Source organism: Macaca fascicularis, chromosome 17 (genome assembly GCF_037993035.2).
Source record: "Macaca fascicularis isolate 582-1 chromosome 17, T2T-MFA8v1.1".
In the NCBI taxonomy this organism is placed as follows: domain Eukaryota; kingdom Metazoa; phylum Chordata; class Mammalia; order Primates; family Cercopithecidae; genus Macaca; species Macaca fascicularis.
This window is the reverse complement of record NC_088391.1, coordinates 63872007-63889086: the sequence shown is the minus strand read 5'-3', so window position 1 is coordinate 63889086 and position 17080 is coordinate 63872007. Positions and strand designations below refer to the sequence as shown.

Genomic DNA, 17080 nt, shown 5'->3' with positions numbered 1-17080 from the left:
ATTGTCTTACATGAAAACTCAAATTGTGCCTAGTAAAAGATTTCAGAACCCTGGCTTTTCGTCTAAAATTAACTATGTAATTTACTTTAAGAACACATCAAGGTGTAACAACCTAGCACTTACTGAAGATCTACTCTGTCAGGCACTTCAAATCCATTTTCTCATTTTTAATTTTGTGGTACTGCCTGGGTTGCAATCGGCAACTAATGATAATTTTCAGTAACTATACAATTTATTAACGAAAATATAGCACTCAAAAACAGAAGTCCTAAAAATTAATGTTTTGGATAACCATTAAAAATGACCTTTCTGAAGAATACACAATGACATAAGAAAATGTTTAGAATGGAATTCTATGATAATAAATTAAACTATTAAATTACAAGCAATAATATCCTAAATAAGTAAGAAAGTATATAAATCTGTGTGCATTTCCGAGTGGTTATTTTGGATGGTAAGATTACCAGTAATTTTCCAATTTTATAAAATAAACATGGGTGGGCATGGTGGCTTATGCCTGTAATCCTTGTACTTTGGGAGGCTGAGGTGGGCCGATTGCCTGAGTTTAGGAGTTTGAGATCACTTGAGACCAGCCTGGGCAACACAGTGAAACCCTGTCTCTACTAAAATACAAACAATTAGCCAGGCGTGGTGGTGTGCGCCTGTAGTCCCAGCTACTTGGGAGGCTGAGGCAGGAGAATTGCTTGAACCTGGGAGGCGGAGGTTGTAGTGAACCAAGATCATGCCACTGCACTCCAGCCTGGGTGACAGAGTGAGCGAGACTCCAACTTCAAAAAAATAAAAATAAAATAAAATAAAATAAACATTACTGTTATAACAAATCAGAAACCTCCTTTCAATTAAATGTTACCCTAAAATATCTAATTCTGGTTGTTCAATATATAAGATTTTAAACCAAATTTAGTATGAATGGAATCTATTGTGTAGTAGTTGGAAAATAAGTTCTTTTGAAACTTTAATACATTTTGGTGTAGGCTGATGTACAATGAAAACTTTATTTTGCATATATTTCATTTACTATTCTGACTGAGTTGTTTTATCATTCACCTTAAGTTTCCATTGATTTTTTTCGTTTCTTTTTTTGAGAGATGGGAGTCTCTCTATGTTGCCCAGACTGGAGTGCAGTGGCTAGTCACAGGTGCAATTACAGTGTACTACAGCTTCAAACTGCTAGTCTCGAGTGATCCTTCTGCCTCAGGCTTCCCAGAGCTGGGATTACAGGTGCATGCCAGCACATCTGGCTCCAATCCTTTAATTTCAAATGTGAAGGATTAAATATAATTCTCTCAAAGGTTATAATGCTTTTATCTTAAATAAACATAAAAAGAGCACAAAGCCACTGCCTTCTTCACAAATATCCATTATGATCTCAGATGTGGACTTTGCAAACTTCAGAAATGTGTCAGACCCTAACCTGGGATCTTTAGTGCCACTGATCAATTTTGTGCATACAGTAAGCACTCAATAAAAGTTGTTGAATGCATGAAGGAATGCATAAATGTTCTCTTTGGATATCTAGCCTTACTTTCCCGTCATTCAGCTTAGATGACCTGAGAAGCACTTCCTCAAAATAACCCTCTGGCTCACCATGAGAAGAATGCCTGGCACCAGCTGGCAGGAGATATTAATAGCATGCCCATTAGGCACATGTTCAAGGCACATAGATAGCTCAGTGATAGAATCTTTAGGATATTTGGACAGTTAACATTATTTCGAGTATGAATCAGTTGTGGTTCCTTAAATCCTCACTTTAAATATTAAAAACCAACCTCTATTTTAAAAAATTCTTAAAAAAATAGTAAGGTGCAACAGCAATAATAGCTTGCAATTTTGAAAAAACTCAGTATTTGGGGCTAAGAAAAGTGAACTTCTAACAGTAGAATTCTTTTCTTTTATTCTTTTTGGAGACAAGGTCTCACTCTGCTATCTAAGCTGAAGTGTAGGGGGACAATCACGGTTCACTGCTGCCTCGACCTCCTGGGCTCAGGTAATCCTCTCACCTCAGTCTCCTGAGTAGGATAGCTGGGACTACAGGCACGTGTCCCCAGGCCCGGCTAAGTTTTGTATTTTTTGTAGAGATGGGGTTTCACCATGTTGCCCAGGCTGTTCTCAAACTCCTGGACTTAAGCAATCTGCCTATATTGGCCTCCCAAAGTGTTGGGAATACAGGTGTGAGTCACTGCACCCAGCCCCATTTATTCTTGTAACGAAGATTCTTTTGAAGGATTCAGAAGCCAAAATAGAGAAGAGAATGTGACCTTTCCCTTTAAATTTCAAGTTTTAGTATTTTACCTATCATTTACCACTGATAAGTTTCTAACCCACAAAACTATGTTCTATTCTTCCTTAGGCAACATTGGACTAAGAAACAGATATGCTGAAAATTACAAAATACCCTAGGTTACCTGTTGTGACTTTTGGAGGAAATGGGAATGGGATTGATTTTTTACAAAATAATACATAATTCTGAAATATCTGAATCCTCACCAGACAGAATTAAACATTCCAGCTACAAATTGATACTTTCTATTAGTCTAGCCTTGATCAAAATTTGGCATATATTTAGTTTAACTGGTGAGAGCCATAAGTTCTAAGCATGGCTTAGAACTAACTTTCTTTTCTTGTTTTCTATAAAGTGGTCTTTATATCCTACATCACTTTATTTTTTTTCATTCACCACTATATTAATGAGGTTACATCATTTTAGATAGCCACACAGACGTTCTATTTTCTGAGTCATTTTCTTAGTGTATAATTAGTCATTTTCTTAGTGTCTCTAAATGTCTAAATCAGTTCACACAAGAAAAGCAACTTTGAATTCTCAAATGCTCTGATGAAGAAACAATTTTACTAGGTATCCTGCACTGAGCTAGATAGAGAAAGTGATAAATAAACAAGAGTAAGATGTAGCTGGCAGGGCGTGGTAGCTCATGCCTGTACTCCCAGCACTTTGGGAGGCCAAGGCGGGTGGATCACTTGAGGTCAGGAGTTTGAGACCAGCCTGGCTAATATGGTGAAACCCTGTCTTTACTAAAAATACAAAAATTAGCCAGGCATGGCAACACACGCCTATAGTCCCAGCTACTTGGGAGTCTAAGACAGGAGAATTGCTTGAACCCGGGAGGTGGAAGTTGCAGCGAGCTGAGATCGTGCCACTACACTCTAGCCTGGGAGACACAGTGAGACTCTGTCTCAAACAAACAAACAAACAAACAAACAAAACAACAAAAAAAAGATGTAGTTGCCAGACCAGGCGTGGTGAATCACTCCTGTGTTTCCAGCACTTTGGAAGGCGGAGGCAGTTGGATCACTTGAGGCCAAGGCCAGGAGTTCAAGACCAGCCTGGCCAACATGGTGAAACCCCGTTTCTAATAAAAATACAAAAATTAGCAGGGTGTGGTGGTGCATGCCTGTAGTCCCAGCTACTTGGGAGACTGAGGCAGGAGAATTGCTTGAACCCGGGAGGTGGAGGTTGCAGTGAGCTGAGACTGTGTTACTATAATCCAGGCCTGGGTGACAGAGTGAGACTCTGTCTCAAAAAAAAAATAAATAAATAAATAAAAATAAAAAAAGCAGCTGCTGACCTTGAAGAACTTTCCATCTAGATAGATAAATTATACAGGAAATGATAGCTAATGAGATAAGAGAAATGCTCTACTGTGTGGTACAGAGAAAACAGATGTTTTATAGGCAGAGAAATAGGTATATCCACTGCATTTTGGGTAGAGAGGCAAATAAGGCTGGAGAGGTAGAGCTACATTATGGAGGAGCTTGGAAGTCTGAAAGAAATATTTAGATTTGATGGATTTGATGTGGTAGTGAATGGGGCAGTGAGATGTTTTTGCAAAGTAGGATAAATTTTGGTGCAAGAGAGGAGTTAAGAATAAAAATCAGGCAGGTCAACTGGAAACCCGATTAATGTAGGTACAATTTTCTGTTAGTGTACAGTTGTCTGTTGCTATCCACGGGATTACTGGTTCCAGTGTACACTCCCCACCTCCTGTGGATACCAAAATCCATGAGTGCTCAAGTCCCTTACATAATATTGGTATAATATTTGCATATAACCTATGTATATCCTCCCATATACTTTAAATCACCTCTAGATTACTTATCATACTTAACAAAATGTAAATGCTATGTGAATAACTGTATTGTGTTACAGAATAATGACATGAAAAAAAGTCTGCGCATGTTCAGCATAGATGCAATCATCCATTCTTTTCTCAAATATTTTTGATCAGCGGTTGATTGAATTCACACATGTGAAACCCATGGATATAGAGGGCTGATTGTACTTTTAAGCAGTATCTCACAAGATAACTAGTGGATCTTCCAAATATTCTCCTGGTTTTCATAAAGCCTTTTACAGTTTCAATCACAATATATGCATTAACTCCCCTTATCACTCTCCCTAACGTATATGTCAAGGAATGTAGGCAGGTGAATAAAAATGAGAGAAAGCAAAAAGAAGCATAATTAATTTTAATCTGAATATTGTTGATACAAAGCATTTGTAGCTCATCTGAAATTAATGTGAAAATAAAAATGAGGTCCTCATCATCAAATCTAATTCTACAGAAATTCTTATGTACACTTCTATTCTACAAACCATTAAATTTATTTAAATATCTATGAAATACATGATTATTACTGTTTTATTTTGTGAGAAATTTAATATTTATGCAGAGTAAGAATAAAGGACTTTGTCACTGAACTCAGCACATTATCAGAAAGCACAAATGTAATTACATTCAGCTTGAGTAGAAAAATCAAATAAATATATATTGATTTTACCTTTGCTTTAGTCGTCTTTTGGCTGTTGTGGGAACATTAGCACCATAGCCATAGGAAAAAAGAACCCTTTCAGCCTCATCTTCATTTTCAACTGGAAAATATTAAAGTATATAATGTGAGATAACTTAATTTTTCCTTTAAAAACATGGCAGAAATGAAAATAAAAGAGGTTATAATAAATTAAGGAGCATAAAAACATTAGAAAGGGCTAATATGTAATCTTAAACAGCCCATTTGTAAGTAGAAGCATATTTCTTAAAGTATATCCTTGCTTGAATTTGCTCCATTTATTTTTGCAATGTATAAGGGATTGCATCATATCACATTAGGTTTTCTTGTTAAATAGTATAATAATACATATATTATTCTGAAGGACTCAAAGGCTTTTTGCATGAAATATACTATATAATATAACAAATAATGATAACATATCAAAGTCATCAATTCTGTTCTTGATAAAATAAATGATTTTTAAATTAGGACAAATATTATTTTATCAGAACAACTTTATTTTAATTTGCAACAATAAAATTATGTACTTATGTAGGTTACTCTATTAAAAACTGTGCAGCTCTAAGCATGTATTGATGGCCTTACTCTTTTTTAAATATAAAAAAATTCAGTGAAAATAATTTACTTTTAAATTCTGCTATTGTCATGCCACTTCCCAAAAGGAATTTTAACAAGTTAACATCTTCTGGCTAAAAAACTTGAAATGCAATGACATTTTACTGCAAGTTGGGATTAAAAAAATATATATATACACACCTATTTTTTTTTGAGATGGAGTTTTGCTCTTGTTGCCCAGGCTGGAGTGTAATGGTGTTATTTCTGCTCATGGCGACCTCTGCCTCCCAGGTTCAAGTGATTCTCCTGCCTCGGCCTCCCCAGTAGCTGGGATTACAGGTGCCCACCACCAAGCCTGGCTAATTTTTTTTTGGTATTTTTAGTAGAGACAGGGTTTCGCCATGTTGGCCAGGCTGGTCTCAAACTCCCGACCTCAGGTGATCTGCCAGCCCTCAGGTGATCTGCCCGCCTCAGCCTCCCAAAGTGCTGGGATTACAGGTGTGAGCCACCACACTCGACCAAAAAATATTTCATCATCAAAAAAACCCCCCAAAACACCAAAAAAATTTCATCAAAGGCTATAGTTTTAACAGCTCAAGTAAAAGCAGTCAATGACATACAAAAACTTTTATAATATTATTTATCAGCAACCATTATTTTAATGTTAAAAAGATAAACCACTTTCAGGAATATTTCAGAATTAAAACAAAGCCACATATTTTACAACCATAATGATGTTTCATCATCTGCATGCCTATCAATGTAATACGCATACATTTGTTGATTGGCCCTTCTGTAGTAAAGATTTTAGAAACATTCATTAACTGTTTTCTTTTAATTTTGTACCTATCTTTCATGGTGAATCAGGATTAGCTTTCTGAGGAAGAATTACTAGTTCGGACACATGGAAGAGATGATACACGCCATTACCAATACTATGATCAGCTATCAGATAAGTCCAGATCCAAGATGAGTTCTCCAAATCAGCTCTACTAGAACTAGAGCTAATATTTAGATATGTAACTGACTCTTGTCTCTCCTTAATAGTTCTAAATTCAGAGGGCAGAAGGGTAAATTTAGTTTACATCTCAAAAACCCGTAAGTTAGATATTAATGGACATGCTAAATGTGAGTTTAATACTTAATGGATTAATAAATCATGGGATAACTATTCTAGCAGGGATTAATTACAAAAACAATGTATTACACAACTTGGTCAATGCTACTAAAGAGATCTGAACAACGCTATTAAAGAGATCTGAACAACATGTCTTAGAAGCAGAGCACAGAGCAACTGCATCTGAGTGCCACTATTTCCCATGCTACAAGGTATAGGGTAGATATGGGGAGACTGAGATTCAGTGAAGGAATAGGAGAGAAGTCCATGTGCAGAAGCACAGACTTGTAAGATATGTGAAGTTTTAGTAATTGTGAGGAAAGTGGTTGAATTTGGTCTGGAGAACGGTGGTAGTAGAAAGGCAGACTAAGTTCCAACAGTGAATGGAACTAAAGTCTTGTTTGTTAGGCTGAGTAGTCTGGATTTTATTCTAACATCAATAAGAAACTATAATACAAGAAGGTGGCATGACCAATTGATTTTTGTTGTTGATTCAGATATCATTTTAAAAATTCCAATAATGGGGAAGAGGATGGCTTAGAATACTGGCACAGAGAATTCCTAACAAATTATAATACCAGTTGAGATCTAGTCCATAATAGCAGTGAAGAAAAGAACTTGGATTCTAGACAACTGAGCAGGTGTGAGTGAGATGAGGCACTCTAGTTTGAATGAAGGAGGAATAAAGGTTGATAAAAGCTAGTAGGATGATTAGATAAAAGTTTACTAACAGATCAAAAATACAGTTGGTCGTCCTTTAGTATCCCTGGGGGATTGGTTCCAGGAACTCTGAGGATACCAAAATCCACAGATGATTAAGTCCCTTATATAAAATGGCATATATCTGCATATAACATATCTACACCTTCACATACACTTTAAACCTTGCCTGCATCACTTATAATACCTACCACATTGTACATGCTATATATATAGTTATACTGTATTTTAAAAAATGTATTATTTTTTATTACTTTTTCCCCAATATTTTCAATCCACAGGTGATAAAATCTGAGATGTGAAAGCTGCTAATACAGAGAGCAACTGCACAGAAAAATTAGGAAGTTTCAGGGAAGAAAGAGGAAATGCAAATAATGTTAATTTTTCAGCTGTGCATGGTGGCTCATACCTATAAACCCAGTGTTTTGGGAGGCCAACGCAGGAGGATCGCTTGAGGCCAGAAGTTTGAGATCACTTTGGGCAACATAGTGAGACCGTGTCTCTACAAAAAATAATTAGCTGGGCATGATGGCATGTGTCTGTAGTCCCAGCTACTTGGAAGGATGAGGCAGGGGGATCACTTGAACCCAGGAGTTTGTGACTGCAGTGAGCTACGATTGTACCACTGCACTCCAGACTGGGCAACACAGTGAGCCCCTGTCTCTAACTATAGAAATTACTAGCCTATTGATAGTAACTTAAGTTGTGGAAAGGGATAAGATTATCGAGAAAGTAGTTAAGTGATGGAAAATAAACAAAGGCAGGTGATTCAAGAAGCAAAGAGAAGGGAGTTCTGAGAAATTTGACAAATGCCTAGTGGAGGTTATAAGTGTGATGAGGATGCGTAGCAGGTAACTGAATTTAACAACTAGAAATCTAGGGTTTTGTTTTGTTTTTTTTTTTTTCTAATTTGAGTTTATTTAGCTTTTAGGCAATACTTGTACTTTTAACAACTTGATGAAATCTTTGAAAACTAAACTCAAATATCCAAATAATACTTATTTGATTACAGAAAGCAATACAGGTATCAATAAGATACTTTAATTTGCTATGGTTACACCTTAATAAATGAAGCCTAATCACCTTCATGTCAGCTGAAATTACCTGAATTAAATGGCAAGCCTTTGAAAATTGTATACAATGTAGTACTAAAACAAGTCTGTGCTCACTTGTTTGAAATTTTAGTTAATTGATAAGTATTCATTAAAAGGATAAGGTGTATTTTAATTTCCAATGTGAACTGATAGAGAACCTAGTTATTGATCTTCTAGTAAATCTATTTTATTTGAAATTGGTTTAGACACTACCATAACAAAAATTAATTTCTATATTCTGAAGATTTTAAGAAAATATTTATACACATGGACACACTGAAAAAACTGTACAGTATACATCCATATACTCAACATCTGCAATTTTTTTTTTTTTTTTGAGACAGGGTCTCACTCTGTCACCCAGACTGGAGTGCAGTGGCACGAACACAGTTACTGCAGCCTTGATGTTCAGGGCTCAGGTGACCATTCCACCTCACCTTCCCATGTAGCTGGCACCACCATGCCTGGTTCATTTTTTATTTTTTTGTACAGATGGGGTCTTGCCATGTTGCCCAGGCTGGCCCTGAACTTCTGGGCTCAAGCAATCATCCTGCCTTGGTCTCCCAAAGTGCTGGGATTAAGGGCGTGAGCCACTGCGCCTAGCTCCAACATCTGCATTCTAAATCAAACATACTATGTGTTTATTACACATATATCCATCCCTGTTTCCATGAATCTGTTTTTTTGATGCATTTCAAAGAAAGCTATGGACATCTGCACACTTCACTCCTCAACAGTTTAACATGCAAATCATCAATTATAGTTCAATATGTATTTAGTTATTTTCCAAAAAATAAGATTTGTAACTTTTACCATGTATAAATTTTATTTTTAAAGTCTACCATTCAACGAGTTTTGAAATGTAAAAGTTTTGAAATGTATACACACGTGTAACACAAACCCTATCAAGATATAGAACATTTGAATACCTTGGAAAGTTCCATGTCACTTTTCTCAGTTAATTCTTGGTGACAATCATCTTTAGAGACAACTACAGTTCTGATTTTTGTCTTTTTAAAAATTAAAAAAATTTTTTTTTACCGCCTACCCCTTGATTTTTTTCATCATACTTTTGCCTCTTTTAGAACTTTATATAAACATACAGTATAAGCATACTATATACTATAATCATAGTATTATACTATATGATTATATAAAGTATACTTTATGTTTTTCAGATTCATCCATGATGTTAAGTCAATTGTTTCTTTTCAGTGAGGAGAAGTATTCTACTACATGAATGTATAATGGTTTTATTAACCATTTTCCTTTGAGATAAACACCTGGGTTGTTGCCAGCTTTTGACTACTATGAATAAATTTCCTATGAACATTCTAGTGGAAATATTTTAATGTGTATATGCCTTCTCTCTTAGGTAAGTAGTGGAAATGTTGGATCACTGATTAGGTTGTTTGATCATTTTGTAAGAAACTGCCAGTTGCTCCACTTCTCACCAACATTTGGTATAGTCAGTCTTTCTAATTTCAGCCATTATTGTGTGTATACAGTGGTATCTCACTGGGACTTTAATCTGCTTTTCCCTCATGACTAGTAATGTTGAATACTTTTACTATGCTTGTCATTCACATGTCTTCCTTTGCGAAGTGTTTAAACATTTTGCCCATGTTTTAAATAGGACTATTTTTTTTTTATCACTGAGTTATAAAAAATTTTTAAATATATATTCTGGTATATTAATTTCCTACTGGTAGCGTAACAGATTGCCAGACTTTATGGTTTAAACAATACAAATTTATTATTTGATAGCTCTAGAGGCCATAAGTCCAAAAATCAGCCTCACTGACCTGAAGTCAATGCTTTGTAGGGCTGGTTCTGTCTGGAGGTTCTATGGTAAAATCTGTTTTCTTGCCTTTTCCAGCTTTCAGAGGTTCCAAAGACAAGGACATGGACATTTTTCTTTTCTCTTTTCTTTCCTTCCTTTCTTTTCTTTCTTTTTCTTTCCCTGTGTTTCTTTCCTTCCTTTCTTCCTTATTCCCTTCCCTTCCTTCCTTCCCTTCCTTTTTTCCTTCTTTTCTTTCTCTTTCCCCTTCCTTCTTTCCTTCCTTCCTTCCTTCCTTCCTTCCTTCCTTCCTTCCTTCCTTCCTTCCTTCCTTCCTTCCCTCCCTCCCTCCCCTTCTCTCTCTCTCTCTCTCTCTCTCTCTCTCTCTCCTCTCTCTCTCTCTCTTTCTCTCTTTCTTTTTAGAGATGGGGTCTCACTGTGTCAGGCTAGTCTTGAACTCCTGAGCTCAAGACATCCACATGTCTCGGCCTCCCATAGTGCTGGAATTACAGGCACGAGTCACTACGCCCAACAGGACACGGACATCTCTAGAAGGATGTTTTTCAGCCCACCACGCTTGGATATCTTTTTTTTTTTTTTTTTGTCTAATCTATGTTTTGTGAATATTTTCTCCTCAATATTTTCTTATTTTGGATATCATTCCTTTGTCAGACATAAAATTGTGGTTATTTTCTTTGAGTCTGTTCTTGGCTATTCATTTCTTAATGGTGTCTTTTGAATAAAAGTTTTAAATTTTGATGATATCTAGTTTATCAATTTTTCTGTTATGATAATTACTTTTAAGGGCCATGTCAAAAAAGGTCTTAATGTACCCCAAGTTGTAAAGATACTCACCTATGTTTTCTGTTACATATTTATAGTTTCAGCTATTCCATTTAGGTATCATCTCAGATTAATATTGGTGTATGGAAGTTTATTTCCATAAAGATGTCCATTTTTTTTAGTACCATTGACTGAACAAACTTTCCTTTCTCCATTTATTTGCTTTGCTGCGTTGTTAAAAATGAAATTATTATTTAAGTATGGATCTGTTTCTGGGTTTTCTAGTCTGTTTCATTGCTGTATTTGTCTTTCCTTAAGCCAGTACTATATTAGCCTGATATTGAAGCTTTATAGTAAGTCTTGAAAACAGGTAGTGCAATTCTTCCAATTTGTTCTTTTTTTTTGTGGGGGAGAGAAGGTCGCGCCATGTTGCCCAGGCTGGAGTTCAGTGGGTATTCACAGGCACGATCATCGCACTCTACAGGCTTTAACCTCTAAGCTCAAGCAATCCTCCTGCCTCAGCCTCCCAGGTAGCTGGGACTATAGGAGTGTACCACCACATAGGGCTTCAACTTTTTTCAAGATTGCTTTGGATATGCCAGTCCTTTGCATTCCATATGAATGAAATACAAAAAAGCCTGCTGCCACTGTGACTAGAAGAACACTAAATTGATAGAATTCACAATATATTTCGTGATTTTGGGGGGAGTGATTCTTTTCTCTTAGCAATGATCTGTAGGGTTTTTTGGCTTAAATTTATTCCTAAGTATTTTGTGTTTTTTGCTGCTACTTACTTCTCCAATTGTTTACTCCTAGTATATTTTTGGGTAATGACTGTATATCCTGCTATATTCACTTACCAGTTTTAGTAGTTGTTTGGTAATCTGAAAACACATTCTTATTATTCCTTTCTGATTTTTATATATTTTATATCTTCTCTTATCCTTATCTCACAGATTAGGAATTCAAATACAGTGCTTAATATAAATCATATAAATCATGAAAATAGGAATCCCTGTCTTACTCTCCCCCTTAATGTGGAAAGCATTTAATATTTCACCATTAAGTACAATTTTAGCTATTGGTTTTTATAAATGCCCTTTTTCAGACTGAGGAAGTTTCCTTCTATTCCTAATTTGTTTAGACAAAGGAACATATGCAAAGTTATGGAGATAAGAAAGAGTATGGAACTTTCAAGACAATAATATGACATGGAGGGGAATGGCAAGATATGAAAAGTAGAAAGGTAAACATGAGGCTAATCACAAAGTCATGTAAAGAAATTTGACTTTACTGTCTTAATGAAGACAATAAAAGTCATTAAAGCAGGCATATGATATGAAAATTTGAATGTTACAAAGATTACTTGAACTCCAGTGAAGAAACTGAAGATAAATTTAAAATCTATTGCAGTTATCAGACACTGACCTTGGAAATGGGAAATAGGACAATGATAGGAAAGAAATAAAAGTTTTTCTTACATTGGCCTACAAGTAAATACAGTCCTTATGTGAAAATGTGCCTAAAATAATTAGAACCCTACCTAGATTCAAATTCAACTTCAATTGAAGTTTAATCCCATTTTTATAAGAATGCTACAGTTATCTGACTTTTGAACACAAATAATGTACTGTAGCAAACATCACAGCCAACGGTGAAATGTTAATTTAAAATATTTATTAATGTTAGGGATAAGACAGGAAGATAACGTAACAAGAGGGGAAAACAAGAAAAACGGAAAATAGAAATTAAAGATCAAAGATTATAACACAATACCATCAAATGAATTTCTATTTGTAGTTCAAGACTCATTCCAAGGCCAGGCACGGTGGCCGTCTATAATCCCAGCATTTGGGAGGCCGAGGCGGGCGGATCACCTGAGGTCGGGAGTTTGAGACTAGCCTAACCAACATGGAGAAACCCTGTCTCTACTAAAAATACAAAATTAGGTGGGTGTGGTGGTGCATGCCTGTAATCCCAGTGACTCGGAGGCTGAGGCAGGAGAATCACTTGAAACCCGGAGGCAGAGGTTGAGGTGAGCTGAGATCGCACCATTGCACTCCAGCCTCCAGCCTGGGCAACAAGAGCGAAACTCCATCTCAAAAAAAAAAAAAAAAAGACTAATTCCAGTGTCATCTCCCCTCTTAGATATTCCTCGCCTCCTTTAAAGGTGGGATTAATTAATGATCTCTTTTGTATTTCCACTGAGAACTGCATATTTCTTGCTTATAGCATTTATCTTGCTACTCTAATTATTTGTTATTATGTTCATCTCCCCAGTAGATTAGAAACCCCTTGAGATGGGAATTATTTCCATGAATTCCTAATCCCTAATTCCTGACAGATGTAAATACTTAACACTTCCAGAATAAGTGAATTAGATAAAAAATAAAAAAGATAAAAGCTATCATATTTAACTTGTTTCTTTTTTGACTGCAATTTCTGAGATGAAGATGAACAAATATTTGAAATACAGAATTTTATTTAGAAATAGTCACCAATTATATTTTAAGAAAATATAGCAAAGTAGTTTTATTCTTTTTTTTTTGAGACAGTTTTGCTCTGTTGTCTGGGCTGGAGTACAGTGGCATGATTTTGGCTCAACGCAACCTCTGCCTTCCGGGTTCAAGCAATTCTCCTGCCTCAGCCTCTGGAGTAGCTGGGATTACCCAATATCACTCCTGGGTAATTTTTTTTTGTATTTTTAGTAGAGACGGGGTCTCGTCATGCTGGCCAGGCTGGTCTCGAACTCCTGACCTCAAGTGATTTGCCCACCTTGGCTGTCCAAAGTGCTAAGATTACACAGTGCCTGGTCCCAAAGTAGTTATAGAAATAATGTCAGGCTTCCTTTGTTGCCAGAAAAAAAAGTTGCCCGTGTGTGTGTGGGGAGACTTACTTTCTGCAGTTTGCATTATTATTTCATCAAGCTCTTTTTCCAGTTTCTCATAAATGTCTAGCCTTGCTTGATGCTCCGAGTTCTGTGCTTGAAGTTCAGTAATGCGTTTTTCAGAAGAGGCTTGGAGACTATAAAATTCTTTGGTTAAAACCTAATAGTGAAAGAGAAGAATTACAAAGGCAGAATTAAATAGGTACACAGTTAAGACAAAAACACGATGTGAAGACATACACAAGGCTTTTTTATTATTTAAATATTAAGAGAAAGTAGCTCAATTAAGATGACTAATGAGGAAATTAAATATATTTATTTCTAAGGTAAATAATTCAGTTGTTTTTAGCTGAAAATTATGAAGTACCTTATCCTTATTTTATAAGCTGGATAAAAAATGAATTTAAAATTAGGAATAATTATAGGAGTAATATTAGCATTTGCTTGTTAGAATTTAAAAAAAATACAATGTCATATTTACATAGAGGTCATTTACCTGGCAATCAAAACTATCTGACAGAGGCTTACAAAGTTGTTTGTAAAAACGATATGCTGACAATAAATCCTTCAATTTTCCATCAGAGCTTACTGAATCTACCCAAACTATGATCTTAATAATATTTTTGGTTTTCTGAACAGCCATAAATTCAAAGCAGGAAATAAAAAGGCAAATGTGAAGTGTTGCTTGAGGCAGTATCAGAAAATGCCTTTGTGAACAATTAAAACACATTAAAAATGAGATGCAAAAGGCAAGGAAATTGGAGTCATTTTGTATACAAGCAAAAAATCCTACACTCCAGTGGCGATTCATTGAAGGAAACACCATGATGACAACAATAAATTAACTAAAAAGATGCCTCTAGTGATAAGGAAATGTTTTAATGCTTAAATTCCAATTACCTAGAACGTTTACTTACTATTACAGACTAAATTATGGAGTGGTATTACACTCGCTTCCTAATACAGCGTAAGTAATATACTGTTTCCTGAGAGGCAACAGACTACTACAGTGAAGAATATGGTTTGGAGCCAGAAAAATTTGGATTTCAATATGGCTTTGACACTTACTAGCTGTGATCTTAGGCAATTACTTATTCTTTATAGGCTGACCTTAAAGCACTGTTGAAAGAAATTAAATGAGATGATAAATTTACAGTGCTTAGCAGAGTACCTAGAACATAGTGTTGAAAAGTACTATTGCTACTGTAAGAAATATATGACAATTCTGCATGAAATAGTTCACGCAAATAGAGTTCCACTAATTTAATTATCTTGAATTGTCTACAATTAAACACTTTTAAAGATAACTATTTTCTCTAATGACATAAAGTTCACATTACAAAATGTGTATGATTATGTGTTTTCTGTGATGTGGTAAAAGGCAGAAGGAAAACCTATTTACAGTTCTCAATGAGCAGAAATTATAATTTTCCTTAATTCACTTCAGGTCATTTCCTTCAATTTTCAGCAAAACTTTCCCCTAAAGTAAACAAAACATTATCCCTCACTCTCCATATTCATTCCTTTGGAGAGTGGAGAAGGAATAAAATGGGAACAACATTTTTATGGTGATTTCCAGTGGCTCTGGTTGGGTGAGAAAAAACAAAATGTGTTTTAGATTATTTCTTCTTTATTCTTGCTTGTTGGGAATGTGTTTTCTAGAAACTTGTTAATTCATTATAAAAAAATCACCGCTCAGTGAAATTATCTGGAGCTTACGTGGAGTTCATTACATTGGGATGTAATTCATTAAGAAGCTGATGATACTAATTCCACTGTCAAAAGAGAGAACCAGTAAAGGCAGTGTTAAATGACTATTCCCACAGCACAGCTGACACTTTTTCATTTGTACCCCACTTCCCCCAGCAAAAACACCACACGAAGAAAAACAGGGGAAATGATTAGGGATAAAGAATCAAAATGTTGAAGATGGGATATTTTATAAGGTATTATTTTAAGAAGAGATTTTAAAAATATTATGAGAGATATAATTTAAAAAATATCTTCATAACATGAAAAGAGAGATCCTGAGAAACTACTGATGTGGGGTATCTCCCAATACCACTAGTGCCCCATATTACAGAATTTTCTGTTTTTGTGGATTTGTCTGAGTGGCTGTTATAAGTAAACCTACTACAGCTTCTGAAAAGCCAAAGAGAACTTGACTATTGGACCCATGGTAGGCTATAATATTAAAGATTTGTTTTAGTAAAAATCAATACATGAACATTTCAGTTTAAACATGGATACATAAAATAAGCCCATTAATTTTAGGAATCCATTAAATATAAAGTTCTCACAGTAAAATTTTCCTTCCTTTCAATAATACATGTATTAACTGAATGATAATACAAAGATTAAATAATGATAATACAAAATCATAATTTTGCCTTAAACAGAGACAAATATATAAAACCAACATTTTGGGAGCCCTTGCCAATTAATAATTAAGCAAAAATAAATCATCCCCAAGTTAACAATCAATGAGAATATTGGGTAAAAGCCCAAAAAAGTCCATTATCTTTACCGTCATGAAATTACTTCTCTATAAATTAATTATAAATGAGAATTGTCTTAAAAATACTTTCAAGAATCCCACCCTCCCACAAAAGATTCAAATGATGATACTACATTATTCTTAATCAAACCATTCATTCATCAAGTATTTACTGAGAATTCATTATGAGAGAGGCACTATGTTAAGCACTGCTGACACAATGATAAACGAATAATCCCTGTCTTCCCAAGGCTTCAGTTTAATAGGGGCACACAATGTTAAGAAATTCCCTCAAGACTCAGTTTTATCAACCAGAATCTTTAGAACCATAACATGTTTTAGAAACGTGTTTTTCCATATAAGACCTTTAAACAAAGCATAATAATTACTAGTCACCTGCATCCAGAGACCAAGTGGACAGGTCTATGAGAGTCCTTTGCAAACTGCAAGTTGAAATTTTTTGGAGGTTATAAAATCAATTTTGTTTGTAACCAGCTAAATGGAATAAAAAAGGATGTGTGGGAGAATCACCTGCAACAGATTATGACTCTACAGCATTTTTCTGAAGAAAGTACATGAAAAAAGTTTTAAATACTGAACGTTGATTTGATTCAGATGTAGACACCATCTACACATTTTGCTTATGTCTTTTTAAACATACATATATATTTAATATATTTTTTATGTTTTTCACTAAGGCTTTATTTTCTGAGGCCCTTTAATTAGTTTCACTAATCAGAGTACTTTCCAGAAGTGTAATCTTGGAGAAATTACTGTAATAAATATTATTAGATATTGTGGTGGTTAAAAGTATGGG

General features: G+C 35.1%; 1 protein-coding gene across 6 annotated transcripts in view; it reads right to left on the bottom strand.

Moving 5' to 3' along the window:
• Positions 1-17080, bottom strand: part of PIBF1 (progesterone immunomodulatory binding factor 1) — a 238531-nt gene that overhangs the window by 93230 nt on the left and 128221 nt on the right. For all 6 annotated transcript variants that reach the window (XR_012427009.1, XM_005585991.4, XM_015439336.3 and 3 more), the window contains exons 12-13: positions 13776-13926; positions 4819-4909 (exon numbers count right to left, since the gene is read on the bottom strand). Coding sequence is in view for 5 of the 6 variants with exons in the window: in XM_005585991.4 (XP_005586048.3) it covers positions 4819-4909; positions 13776-13926 (242 nt within the window). In the remaining variant the exon portion in view is untranslated. The remainder of the gene's footprint in view (positions 1-4818; positions 4910-13775; positions 13927-17080) is intronic.